General features: G+C 42.3%; 1 protein-coding gene across 8 annotated transcripts in view; it reads right to left on the bottom strand.

The window, feature by feature from the left end:
* The window catches only part of SZT2 (SZT2 subunit of KICSTOR complex), an 84,909-nt gene that overhangs the window by 14,905 nt on the left and 55,697 nt on the right, over positions 1–14,307 (bottom strand). For 6 of the 8 annotated variants that reach the window (XM_034414841.2, XM_087889620.1, XM_087889622.1 and 3 more), the window contains exons 42-61: positions 13,968–14,091; positions 13,064–13,216; positions 12,149–12,251; positions 11,867–11,981; positions 10,649–10,760; positions 10,089–10,207; positions 9,745–9,909; positions 8,736–8,826; positions 5,947–6,120; positions 5,608–5,790; positions 4,962–5,122; positions 4,173–4,333; positions 3,524–3,621; positions 3,033–3,165; positions 2,748–2,875; positions 2,537–2,646; positions 2,251–2,433; positions 1,905–2,175; positions 1,504–1,583; positions 19–144 (exon numbers count right to left, since the gene is read on the bottom strand). In XM_034414841.2, coding sequence (XP_034270732.2) covers positions 19–144; positions 1,504–1,583; positions 1,905–2,175; positions 2,251–2,433; positions 2,537–2,646; positions 2,748–2,875; positions 3,033–3,165; positions 3,524–3,621; positions 4,173–4,333; positions 4,962–5,122; positions 5,608–5,790; positions 5,947–6,120; positions 8,736–8,826; positions 9,745–9,909; positions 10,089–10,207; positions 10,649–10,760; positions 11,867–11,981; positions 12,149–12,251; positions 13,064–13,216; positions 13,968–14,091 — 2,790 coding nt within the window. Of the gene's footprint in view, positions 1–18; positions 145–1,503; positions 1,584–1,904; positions 2,176–2,250; positions 2,434–2,536; positions 2,647–2,747; positions 2,876–3,032; positions 3,166–3,523; positions 3,622–4,172; positions 4,334–4,961; positions 5,123–5,607; positions 5,791–5,946; positions 6,121–7,930; positions 7,982–8,735; positions 8,827–9,744; positions 9,910–10,088; positions 10,208–10,648; positions 10,761–11,866; positions 11,982–12,148; positions 12,252–13,063; positions 13,217–13,967; positions 14,092–14,307 lie in introns of all 8 variants that reach the window. The other 2 variants (XM_034414840.2, XR_015733072.1) reach the window with 2 other exon arrangements.

Below are 14,307 nucleotides of genomic sequence, written 5' to 3'. Positions count from 1 at the left end.
CTTTCCCCCTTGTTTCACCTTGCCTTCCAGCTTGCTTTGTTGGTCTGCCTGAATCTGCTGCCGGAAGCCTGGATCAAAGAGCAGGGGTGTAGCACAGTAATGGACCAAGCGTGATGACTGCTTCAGGGTGTCTAGGTCTGCAAGCTGCACACATACACACAGGAGAAAACTTTTGCATATTGCTAAGCCTATTTCATGTATTAACACCCCACTGATATAACATTCCTGGAGAACAAAGGGGAAGCTTTCAAAGGGAAAGGTGCCATAATCTCCCTCTTAAGCATTTTTCTCTGGACCTAAGGAGGTATGGCATACCGCCGACCTTATGTGAATGTCTGCTCTATTAAATATATGCAGACAACCAAACAGGAACAAGAAATAAATTTATCTGCTGCTTTAAACTTACTTATCTTGCCAAAAGGGGCTGTTTCAAATGGAAAGAAAAACTATCAACGATGATCAGACCTGCTCTGACATAGCCAAGACAATGTTATGAAAATTAATTTTTCTTTTGCACTAGTGGCGAATATATGTAAGCTCAGGGTTGAATTGCTGGGCTCTTGGTGTTCTATAAGCTACATAAAAACAGCCACCGAACCCTACTGTATATTAATGCGCTGATGGCGTTACTGAGTAAGGTAACTAAACATCTGCAAAATGAGAACAAGCTCAGAGAGCGCTAAGAACCCAACAAGTAACAATCTGTCAATATTTAATGAAAAACTAAATTCTTGCACTATAAGATTTAATAATGGGGCCTGAATCGGGGATACTATTCTGGCTTTTCTTAAATCTTTTGTCTTTTAAATATATTCAGAGCAGTTGAAAGCCATTTCATTTGTTCTTCTGAACATAGTTGTTCTTGCTGGCTTCTAGACTGCAAACGTAACTAAAGTCTATTGTGGCTCTTGGACAGAGAGATGGTGACCTCCTGGTATGCTATACTTTCTGGTAGGCTGTCCTTAATATTTTATTTTGTGCTTTTCAGTCAGTATTGACTTCTGGTGAATGCCTGGACAAGTCCTGTAGTTTTGTTGACAAAGTTATTCAGACGTTCTTTGCAACAGCCTCCTTCCTAAGTGTGAGTGACTCATTTCTATATTTGTACAGTATTATTATTTGCATAAAAACACTTGCACTTTTTAAAACCACTATTGATCACACAATTTACAAGAGAAGCACAAGAATCATAAGCTCCACACAATGCCCACACCTAGAAACAGTATAAGAGGCAGGAGAGGAGAGCATTCCTATGGGTGAACTAGTTTATAGTCTATCAGCTAATAATGTCCAAACAAACGATGAACACTGGTAATTAATAAAAATGAATTTATACCAACATGAGAACAGCAGTAATGTAAGTGATCCTCAGAGAACTATATTTCAAGATTCCACTGGTTTAATTTACAGTCTTTCCTTATAGTGAAAAACATTTTATGGGATTATCATCATCATGCTTGTAGTTTATCACAACCCAGCCCCATGTCCCAGCCCCAAACTCACACTGATGGGCATGTTGGATTGAGCAGAACGCTGTTGCCATGTCACAAAAAGGTTCTCAATCTTCATCTGTTTCTCCAGCTCTGTGGAACGGGAACAGGAGCAGGAGCTGAAGACAGCAGGGCTCTGAGATTCTTGGACTATCAGGTTCTCCTTTGCCAGAGAGCATTCCCAACTGAAAACTTATGCTTTTAAGAATTCATACACATTTGCCTGTACTATAGATTTGATATCTTCAAAAATGGGAACTAATCTGGCTCTATAGCATTCTATAGCTTTATTTTTATTGCCTTGATTAATTCTTCCTTGGCCAGTTTTCACACAGGGATTCTCAGGATAGCCCCAGAACTGTAATTATGCCAGATCCTGTTTATCACTCCCCTTACACTTAACTTTGCACTTACCTTTCCTCTCTGTGTTCTTGATCTCTAGGAACTGAGCTCCATGCTGGGCTACAGGGTCATGAACACCCTGTTCTGGGTTGTGAACAATAGGTTGGATGACTGAAACATCTCGAAGAGCTTCGTCAAAGGGCACCATGTCTGGAGGAAAGTGCAAAGGCTGCAAGATGCGTGCAGAACTGCTGAGACGTCCTTGCTCCTTGCTTGGAGGAACACTGGGGCTCCGGATCAGGGCATCAATTTCCAGGGTAGAATTTAGGAAGGGATTTTGCTCCTGGACAAAGCGAGATGCAGCATTAGTTTAGAGGCAGCAGAACATCATGAAAACAGAAGCAAAGAATGTAAATACCTGCTTGCTGTCCTCGTGCCAGGGGGTGTCCATATAACAGTAATGATGGAACAGCCCAAGCTTCTGGCTAAGCAGGCAGTGTACTACATGGGCTCGGGCATTTTGCCACTGTAGTAAGCGAGTGAGTGAGTTATTCAGGGCACTGCCCAAGTCTACGGACCAATTGTAAGTGTACAGCATCAACTGGAAAGAAAAACGGGACAAGAAAAACTCATTTTCAGCATTGCTGGAACAGACTTCAGACCACCAAATTATTATTTCCCAGCTTTCACACCTGAACATATACCTTTTTGTCAATGATTTCCATGAAGAGGAATCTTTGTCGGGGAGCGACATCACAACCCTTATCTGTAGAGCTAAGCTCAGTACTCTCGAAACGCTGGAATCCTTTGACAGCTAGAAAGATTGCATTATGAAATATAGTTTCTGAACCCCAAAGGCAGTAAAGGAATCAGGCTACTTTTTTAAAAAAAAATTTCCTACGGTGCGCTACTCACCTTGTTCTGTGCTGCAGCGCCACTGGTGGAAGCTCCGTCCGAGCAGAATAAATTGTCGAATAACAGCCGGTCGGGCACTGGTGCCTGGGGTCAGAGAATATGGCGCAAAGGACATGCCTTGAGGACCACTGCAGGAAAGGATAAGATGTTACGTGTTGGTATGCGAATATCCATCTGGTAATTCCAGCTTCCTCTCCCACATACATTATTCCCATCTTTGTAAAGGAGCTTCCTAAAACCTTAAGCATCTCCCTATTATCTGGACAGTTGAGCCTCAGCACTTACCTGACTTTTTCAAACACTTTGACTGTGGTGTCGCTTGCTAAAGTAGTGACGAGATTCACTACTTGCAGCATGATAGAAGGCAGCAGGAAGCGGGAGACACTTTCTAGGACACACTGCTGCACTGATGAACACCCTGTACAGAGAAGAAACCAACATATATCTGAACATAATTTACCCAGAACATTTTTCAAAAAACTAAGATGCTTTGAGGCCGGTAGTAAGTTCCATTTATTATTTAACCTTATTCTGGGCGCTAAGTTTTTATCATTCACATGACAGCAAGCTATTTTTTCCCCAACTAGGGGAGTTGGACTCAAGGAATAATATCAGAGATTTATATTTTGTTCCTATTGGGGAGTTTTTTTCCTTGTATGGAGTTCCAGATTTAAAATACTGTATCAACACAGAAAGAAAAGCAGAATCTGCCCACACTAAGCTAATCTGAAACCAGGGAAAAGAGAAATGATCAGGACATGAAACTAGAAACATACCCAAACGGTTCATGAAAGCCATCCAGGACTGGCAAGTCTGACTGAAAACTGGGTGCAAAATTCCAACATCTCCCTCCTCTAGCTGGAAAGTCCGACGTCTATGAAGAGAAAATATCAAAGTCCAAGTGGTTGAAGGATAAAACAGATCCCAGGGAGGAGAAATCATTGAGTGAGGGAGAAGCAGATCTCTTGCTCACCGTCATCTCAATTGCCTATGGTTGACACTATTATCTGTATCTATCTGTATCTGTATCTACTAGCACCTGGTCATACTATTACTTATCAGATTAAGCCCCTTTTGAGGATGTGAGAGTTTCATGCATCCCAGTACATAAAAAAGTGAAGGATTTGACATGGAAGAAAGAACCCCTCCCACAATTTCCTAGAATATAATGTGGATGGAAGCTATTAAAAGAGCCGCGGTGGCGCAGCCTACAGATCTGCAGGCTACTTCTGCTGGCTGCCTGCAATTTGGCAGATCGAATGTCACCAGACTCAGGGTTGATTCAGCCTTCCATCCTTCCAAGGTGGGTAAAATAAGGAGAAAGATTGCTGGGGACAATATGCTGACTCTGTAAACCACTTAGAGAGGGCTGTAAAGCACTGTAAAGCAATATATAAGTCTAAGTGCTATTGCTATCATGCTTGCCTTTGGTTCTGCTCCTGCTCAGAAGCAGCACGTTCCTGGCTTGAATGCTGCTTTACGCTTTCAGTCTTATGGCGACGGCGACTGCGAGTCTCTTCAGGTCGCTCCAACACAATGTCATCTGTAGTCTTGGGGCTTCCTTGGTCTGCCATTTCTGGTTTGCTCTGACAATTAAAACAGCACAGGAAAACATGTCCATTAAGCTTCTGTATTAGACAAGCTTTGATATTGCCACATTCTGCTTTGATATGATCTTTTTCAAAAACCGAAGAGCATTCTAATAATCCTCACATAATATGATATAAATATATTATTCTATAATATAGCGCTCAACAAATATTGTTGGTCTAACTTGAAGCAGGTACACAATTATGCCATCAGGCCAGAGGCCTTTTCTAGAGTTTCTTTATGGCAGAAGTGGGCAACTAAGTCAACTTTATGACCTGTAGACTTCAACTCCCAGAATTCCTGAGCCAGCATGGAGCAGTTAAAGTCCAGAGTTGCCATAGTTGCACACACCTGCTTTATGGGATAAATTTTAAAGTATTTCCTGGAACTGTGAGACATTAGGCTGAAAAGTACCTCTTAAAGTCTGGGGCTGAAAAATTATAATATTGAATTATAAAGCATGTAGTGGATAATAACATTGTGGCTAGAATACTGACTATCTTAAGAAGTTCTTAGGTTTGCGCTCTGCTGTAACAGTTCTTCAATTTAGTTTCTGTTTGTGAGTTTTGACCCTTCCCCTCCGCACTCAAAACAGCTTCCCCCTCCATTTTCCATAGTCATTACCAGCTTATCCCAGAAGCTCCGTCGTCCCATCTTGCTTGTAGGTGTGACAGGTTCACCCAAACTTGTGGTGGGCACTGAGAAGGGCAGAGGCGGAGGGCATGCTCTGCCTCTGGCATTGTGAGTCAGTCCTTTTGATTCAGACATTGTCCGGCGCAGGCCTCCTGAAAGTACAGTCTCTATTACTGCTAGTGAAAATCCCACACTACTCAAACCAGAAACTCCCTCTTTTTCCAGTCACAACTCTTCTCCATAGGAAGAACTGTCTGAAGCCACATGATTTTCTAAGTCTTTTAGAAGCTGCTTTAGCTTTAACGAATCTCTTATTGTTTTATGTGGCAGCCAGTGAAAAAGAACTCCACAAAAGGCAATAATAAATCTTCGAAAAGAGCTATAACACCATGGTAAGCTGTGTGCCTTTGCACGTGACTACTCCTAAACTCAAGCCCTGCTATATTCAATAAAGTTCAGAAATGGCTTCTGCTTCTGCCATTTCTTATCTGAAGCCTCAAGAACACTTAAGATAATACAGAATTAAATTCACAAAGGCAACTTCCTTTGCTCCTAAGAACAGCCATATGAGAGCCAGGAAACCCTTGGCTGCAATAATTCTGCAGAATTTAGCAACAGGGTAACCAAAAGATCTTACCAACATTATCCGGATCCTCCAGCTCAGTGGATGTCTCAACACACAACGGATTGGGGAGCACGTGAAATTCCATGAGGGCATCACAGAGGGCATGGCGCAAGGCATGGCGCAGTCTTTCAGACAGTTGCAGCAAGCTGATGTTTCCCTTCTCCCAGATGTCAAAGCGTACTAGAGGAGAGAGAGCTGTAAAGAGAAAGTCTGTTTCAAGAGAATGCCTCTTAGAAAAAGCTATGGCAATTCCCAAATGAACCCTGAACTTGGACTGTGCACCTGGTCTCATTTTGGTCTCATTATTTTGCTTATGAATTCTTTTGGAAAACAGAAATTTTGCCTTCCTACCTGACTGTGACTTGCCAGGTTCACACTCATGCTTGTTGGCTGTAGTCAAGCTCTCAAAGTCCGCCTCTGGAAGAAATGAAGTGCTCAGCAGGACAGTGGAGGGCCTCACCCAGCGGGCCAGTGAAATGGGATTTCCGCAGTTATCCACAAAGGACAGGGCAATGCATGCAACACCTGCAGGGAAATAGAAGGCCTCCTTGAGCCCATTCACCTTAGTACTTGCTACAGAAACTCAGCATCCTTGGGATGCTACTTGGGAAGGTTAAAAAAAAAAAGTATGTGCAGAGAGAAAGGGTGAAACAAATGTGGACAAGGAAATCAACATACATGTGGATAACAAAGAGACCTGCTCCCACTAGGAATGGGCTTTCACCTACAAAACAGTGGCATTCATTGCAGGTTTAGCAAAATTCAGCCAGCAAAAGCATCAGACAACAGATCAGCCCTCTCTAGATTTCTTTTACTTATTCCAGCAAACAGCAGCAAGCAAGCAAGCAAGCAGCTCCTTTCCTGTACTGCGTCAGGATCCCTTGAAAACTGGGGATCAAGATTTGTGGTGGTAACTCTTTCAGTTCTTCTAACCTTCTTCTGGCCTGTAATGCACCACATTAATTAGTACCCATGGGGAAAAAAAACAAGATAATGACAAATGGTAATTCTATAGGAATCACACTTTGCCAAGCAAAATCTCTTACTAATATCTGCATGCCAAAGGTTCCTAAGAAGGGTGTGCAAAAAGGTAAGGACACACTCTACAGATAGCATCAGTAGATACTAGCAGTCTAGGTTTTTAAAATGACATCAATTATAGACAGAAGTAGTGGAGTTTCCTCCATGCAGAAGGTGCATGATGGCAGAGACACTGTAGATGCTATCTCAATCATGCACCCTATTGTCAAAGGTAATCATAACATGCTCAGCACCTCCTATTAGCATGACCTTGGCCTGATGTAGCCTTTGCATGGAAGAAATAGATCACGTGGAGATATGTCTCCTAAACCATGCCTAGGAAAGAGAAAGAGAGCCTATTCCAGGCATGCAATAAGCCCTCTTATGGAAGCAAACTGATCCTTTAAGTTTATACTGACTCCCAGCATGGTTGAAACATAATCCTGTTATTGACTCAACAACCGTGTGAGAACAAAGATAAAGGAAGAGCTAGTAGTGTCATCTATTCTGTTAGGTATAGAACCATAAAGCTCAAAGTTGCCAAAAATACTTAGAAATCCATCTGACAAGCTACATGTAAAGAACCTGCTTCAAAGATGCACAATACTAAAGGCACTCAAGTGTTCCAGTCCCATTTCCACTGATCCAGCAGTTTTAAGATCCTGAACAAACATGTCACCAGGAAAATTTCTTGCCCAAGCTCAGCATTTATTCTGATTTTGAGTATAAAATCCATTCAGTTAGGGCTGTTTCTAAATGCATTGCAGGGTCAGGCGTCTCCAGCTCTCCGTCAACCTACTATCAGTTGCATAGTTTTACACCTTTATTCCAGAGTATCATGGAATCCCACTTCACAATTCCAGGATTACAGAAGAAAATTGTCTATTGCTCTGCGTTGCAAAATAAACCCTACAGCAGTATATGCTCTACAGAGTTATACAGATCTTCTGAAATGTGCCTGATGTTTTACTCCCATTTTGGTTTCAAGATGAAAGGTTGAAATGCGAACAGAAAAATAATTATTCTATCTCCATCTGAAGCCACCAAATATGCCAATAGTTCCTATTTTTGTTGTGGATTCTTTAACTTTGACAAATAATCCTTACTTGGAAAAAAAAAGCTTTTTCTTGGAACCAAGAAGAAAGGATAAGAGCTGGAAAAAAGGTCTGGGTGACAACACTGAAGAGGAAACATGGGTGACACAGTAAACAACAGAGCAAAAGCCAACAGCACAGCAGGCATAGGATCAAAAATGAGGATGGGAAGCAGCACTGGAAAAAAATTCAGTGGCCCACTGGAATCTACAGGAAGCTACCTTGAAACTGGGAAGGTGGAAACAGGTGCTGCACAAGATCCAACATGGAACCTACACGACAGAAGAATGGTCAGACACACTTTGAAGTGATGCATTACCCACACAACCAAACCACAGTGCAGGTGGAAAAGGAGGCAAGAGTATGTCAAAGTACATGCATTATTCTCTCTGCATTTGGCAACACCAATCAACACCAATCAACATTACCAGCTAAATGAATGGGCCAAAACCCAAAATGTCTTGTTTCAAGCAGATAGTTTAATCTCTAGTTATTCTGGCTCCCTAATTCAAGAATACAGTATCGACTCTTACATGTCATTTCATTTTAATCACCATGGATCAGAAAATGTGCAGTCGGTACTGAACAACAAATTTCACTGAATTACAACCCACAAATGGCAGGGAGAGATTTTTAAAAAATGTAGTGCCTCTCCATCATACTGGGGACACAGCATTAGAGCTGCCTTTACTAATCCTCCAGTTACACTATACTTCTATTCTGACAATAACCCAGATAACCTACATGGCTACAGACTCTGCTGGTTTAAAAGAATGGGTAACACATCTGGAGAAAAAACAGATTTGGAAAGGCGGCAAGATACAGTATATAGATGCATGGATGTTTCATAATTCGGTTCACATGGACCAAACAAGAGACAGATGGCTCTTCACAGAATCTTCTATTTTTTTGGTAGCCCAACTCGCCTTTATTCTCCTGTATCTAAGACTGTCCAAAAGTGCTCTAGTTTATTGCTAGAGTGTTCTAGTCTTTATCCTGTTGCAACAGAGCAGAGATGCTTAGTACCTTTGCCACCAGTGCCTTGACCTCCTGGCTTATTATATAAATAGAGATCCAATTCAGGACTGCTGCTGCTGCTATTCTGGTTCAGGCAGTGCTGAAAAGCAAGAAAAGAGTGGTTACTTTAAGCTAGTGTTCAGAAATGCCTCCTTAGAAAAGAAAGCTGAAAATATTAGAACAGAACAGATAGACCTTGGAGATCTTCTAGTTCAACCGCCTGCTCAGGCAGGATACCCTGTACCATATAGGCAAATGGTTGTTCAAACTCTTCTTAAAAACTTCTAGTGTTGGAGCATTCAGAACTTCTGGAGGCAAGTTGTTCCACTGATTGTTATAACTGTCAGGAAATTTCTCCTTAGTTCTAGGGTGCTTCTCTCCTTGATTAGCTTCCATCCATTGCTTCTTGTCCTGCCTTCGGGTGCTTTGGAGAATAGACTGACTCCCTCTTCTTTGTGGCAACCCCTTAGATATCATGCTATCATGTCTCCCCTAGTCGTTTTCTTCATTAAACTAGACATACCCAATTCCAGCAACCTTTCTTTATGTGTTTTAGCCTCCAGTCCCTTAATTATCTTTGTTGCTCTTCTCTGCACTCTTTCTAGAGTCTCAACATCTTTTTTACATCGTGGCGATCAAAACTGGATGCAGTTTTCCAAGGGTAGCCTTACCAAGGCATTATAAAGTGGTATTTACACTTCATGTGATCTTGATTCTATCCCTCTGCTTATGCAGCTATCTGTGTGTTTAAAGACTTCAGAAGTAAAATGGCAACACTTAAAAGTATAATAATATATAATTGTAGCATTTTTAATACAACAGTATTACCAGATCACAGGGATGATTTTCAGTCTAATGTGAGATTATATAGCAGTGAAGCAAACATTTCCTTTTAGACCTAAAATTACCTTCCAGCGTAACTATTTGCAGTGACTGGAACCAAAATAACCTGGCAACCTAAAAAGGTCCACTCAGCTCCAAAAACTGAACATGCAGTTCAAGGTAACCACACACTCACCTTGAAGTGGTTCTCCACATTACTATCTGTGTATTTGGGTGTGTGCAGAAAGATCAGCAGATTCTGCCGCAGATAGCAGGCTACAGCTGGAAGCCAAGGCAGGCATGAAGTAGGAAGAGTAAATTGCAGTACTTCAGTGGGCAGGCTCCCAGGAGGTTGTATGAACTGCAGAAGAGATAGGGTATCAATAGTTTGATATTTCTGAGACCACAAAGTCCCCAAGATGGGAAATTTTAGTCAAGGAGTAAAGTTCTTATTTTAGGGGGGGGAGGGGGGGAGAATTATTTCAGCCGGAAGTTAGAACAATCTCAGGAAGCAAGTTCAGTACTTCCTTCAGCCAATACCTCCACATCAGCTGGAGTGAGTTTGCAGTTCCGCACAAGCATAACTGTGATGATATCCAGGGTGGCTTCATCCAGACGTCTACGCAGAACCTTCACCAGCTCGTCTGTGATCTCAGGTCCTATGAAAGGAGAAGTAGTCTGAGCTTCTTATACCTGAACTCCACTACAGCTCTTGGGTCTGCTATAGTGCCCGTCAATTAACCTATTTAGGATATTGTTTTTGAGAGCTGCTCTGCCATTCCTCTGCTCTTTCACCTGCTGTTGCTATGTTAATTGTTAATTCCAGACCAAATAGTTGCATATATTAGAGTGAGTTGTGACTTGTGACATGATCCCCAAAGTGCTTTTATAGGATGGCTAGAGGAAATGTTGAGGAAACAAACAAGCTACAATGGAAATATGCACAAGAGGTTATTAAATTAAGGAGAAATATAAAAGAATGTAACTTCTATAGTTGTGTCTTTTATTCTGCCAGCAACAGCAGCATCTCCACAGGCATTCCTTCCTTCTGTCTTATCCATTACCCAGCCATCCATTACACCAGTGTGTGCCCAGCCTACCTGCTGGTGCCACTCCATGAACCACTAGTTGGATGTGTCTATCAATTTGGCTTATAGGACGAGCGGAATCCACGCTGCGGAAAGAGGCTGTTCCCAAGGATGAGTGAGAGCCCTATTAAAGAAAAGCAACATCACAATCCCTGGGTGGGAAGAGAGCAAAGCTCCCACTGTAAGCATTTAGTATAGAGGCAGTCCTCGACCTACAACCATTTGGCCACTGACCATTCCAAGTTACAATGCTGTTGAACGAATGTTGGTTATAACCAGTCCTCAGAGTTACAACTAGATGCCAAGGGCACCGCTTTTCAAGTGATTGCCATTTGTCAGCTTCCCTGCTACCTTCCCCAGAAAATCAGTTGGAAAGCTGGCAGGAAAGGTCGCATGCAGGGATGAAATTCACTTACCTTCCCTACCGGTTCACCAATGTGCGCGCACTGCGCACGCTTGCTCCGCTTGCACATGCCGTCATCCACACATGCACAAAGCCTTGTGTGTATGCACAGAGGCTTAAAATGTTGCAAAAAAGCAACGTCATGATGTCCGTTAGGGTGGGCGGAGCCTCTTCAGCCACCGCTACCAGTTTGCCCGAGCTGGATAGAACCGGCTGGATTTCACCCCTGGTCACATGTCTCTCCCACCTGTGCACACCCTTCCATAGCCGTTCTGTGCTTGTTCTGTGCTGGCCACCCTCACACCCCCTCCCAAACCTGCATGGTGTTATTTTGCACACTCTCACCAACCTCCGCGATGGTGCCTCTTGTGCAATCCCTTACAACCCTGTGCACCCACCCCATACTTCTCACATACCTCCTCATACCTTTGTGCAACCTCCCTGACCTGTAAAATGCCTCCTGCACATCCCCTTGCATCCTGACTGACCTTCCCCTGTACCCCTGTGCCATGCCACCCCACCTTGTGCTCTCCTCCATCTGGTAGCAGTCATCTACCTGCCAGCAGGATTGCAACTTCCTTCTCTACTGACTTTGGCTGTGGGAAATTGCCTTGCCTAATGACCATTCAGTCATTAGATTCAGTTAACAGCAACAATCATAACTGTAAGGATTATGCTTGTCACTAAGCAAGAGGATTGCAGTTTACAACAGTATTGCTTAGAAAGAGAGATTTGAGTCCCAATTACAATCATAAATCAAGGACTAGCTGTATTCTGTTTTAGCACCAAGGACACACAGGTTCCATGTAAATGTAACAGATACTTACACTCATGTCTTCAGTGTAAATGGGCTCCTGGCTGCGTGAAAGTGCCAGCGAACGGCACACAAGACTTTGGATTTCATTTTCCCCAGCCTTCCCACCAGAAGTGGTTTCGGACAGCCTGGGTTAGAATAACAAAAGAAAAAAAGTGTGTTGTAATGAATGAAAAACATTATGAGAGGCAAAAGGAAGGCAGCACCCAAGTCAGTAATAAGCTATGGTTCGAGTAGGCTCCTCTGAACTTTGAGAGCAATGTGGTGGGCATGTCCAAGGACATACTGAACTTACCGTAAATAAAAAACAGACTTGGTTGCACGCTCCTGGTAAACAAACATATTTTTCCTGTTCACAACTGAGAAGGCATTGAGCACAGAGCGCAGGGCTTGGATAGCTGCCGGAGAGAGAGTGAGAAGCACAAGTTTATGAAGAGACAGATTTAGTTTAATGCCCAATTAATCTGTAGCAATTTTCAGAAGCCAACCCACCAGTCTCTCAGGGTTACAGCCCGCTCATTAAACCCACCTGCCTAATTACCAATCTCCTGGATGCGTCCAAATATTTGAAAACTGTCTTAATTTGATATTATTAATAGGCATGAAGCAATATGTGAAAAAATATTAAATGCTAGCAGAGTTTCCATTAAGGTATTATGTATCAGAGAATATTTGGACATTGCCAAAGAATTCTTTGCCAAAGAATTTGGCAAAATTCTTCACTAGAATACATGCTAACTACATCTATAGTATTTAGCAGATACTATCTTAAAAACAGAAGTTATTTCTTAAAAAGTTGTACTTTAACACATCTCTTTTAATTACTGTGGAGGTACAACCTCATCTCACTGCTTGGATTTCTTCCAATTGCTTTGCTCAAATCATGATACTAAAACATTTTAGTTCTAATGTCAGAATCCCCTCCTATAAAGTTCTCTCATTTTTTTTAATTATATGATGCATTCTCCCAGATACCACTTACCACCATCCCCACATTCCATATCAGCAGCCCACTCTTTTCAAGAGACTGCTGTATCGCTGCCTGATCTTGTCTGGCATGAAGTTCTATCCTGTTTGGGTCTACGCTATCAATACCTTTCCTATCTCCTAGGGACTGCCAACTAACAAGAAGGAGAGAATTATTATGTTAGGGCACAAGGCCTCGTCCAAGAATGGACAGTCTAGGACTAGCTTTCTTTCAAATACCTACCACGTGCAACACCCATATTGGGCCCCATCTTGAGCCTTGAATGCACATGAATGGTGGTACTCCAGACTGCATCACAGGCAAAATGTCCAGGTATGAACTGCATAGTGGCTGCAAGATAGTCACGGGGCTGGTAGCTTTCCTCTCCAGGATAATCTGAAAGGGGGGGGGGGAGATTATTTCACAGATTTGCTCTCCCTCACTTTTCAACAGTTAGCCCAAAAATCAAGCACAAATATTTTCTATACATACGCCCATCCCAATCGAAACCCAAACATACAATAGATACTATTAGCTTTGCACAAAAGTATGGAAACATATAACCAGTAATGGAAACAAGCAAGGAGATTTTCAACTTAAGATACTGCCATAAATCTTACAGAATAAAAGGCGAGGGGGGAGGGGGGGACTTATGTTCTTCTGTTATTGATGAGAAGCATCATTGTTAATGTAAGCAACTAGAATACAGGTAGAATATAGGTAATCCTAGCTTAATATCCATAATGGGGACCACCGAATTTGTCATTAAGCTCAAATGCAAGACATCATGTGACCAGAACAGAGTTACAACCTCACTTCCGTTGTGGTTATTAAACTAATCACCTGCAATAATTTAAATCAGTTGTCACATGACCACAACTTCCAGTGCTACTGCTGGCTTCTTTATTGAGTCGGCTTGTAGGAAGCTGGCTGTAAACGGTGCAAATGGCAAATGTGACACTGAGATACTGGGATGGTCATAAATGTCTGTTGGTTTCAAAGTGCCAGAATCTCAATCAGGTGACTTGCTGTAAGGATTGTTAAGAAGGAGGACTCCTCATAAAAGCTTCTTTTTCAGCATTGTTATGACTCTGAGTGGTTGCTAAACAGGACAGTCATTAAGCAAAAATCATCTTTAAGCTCCTACCATCAGGCCCAGTGCGCTGCCGATAGGTATAAGGTGTTTCAGTTTTCCAGATATCCTCCTCACTCTCAGCGACCAACAGAGAATTACAAATGTGGCTATCATGCAGATCTTGCAGCAGCAACCGCTTTAAAGAGAAGGGGGCAGGAAGCATTAATTTAATTGTTTCCTCACATCAGGAACAGTTTTTGAGCCCCCCACCCCACCCCGTTGTTGTTTGTTAAAAACCGCTCAAAGAAGGAGGAGTTTGTAATAAAAAAAATGTAAAGTTTTCTTTAAGTTGAATTCAATTCTTGGTGACTTTACAGATACATCCATGTAGCTTCCTTGGTAAGAATATAAA

Source organism: Pantherophis guttatus, chromosome 3 (genome assembly GCF_059756535.1).
Source record: "Pantherophis guttatus breed Tessera chromosome 3, ASM5975653v1, whole genome shotgun sequence".
Classification (NCBI taxonomy): domain Eukaryota; kingdom Metazoa; phylum Chordata; class Lepidosauria; order Squamata; family Colubridae; genus Pantherophis; species Pantherophis guttatus.
This window is presented reverse-complemented; position numbering and strand designations above follow the sequence as displayed.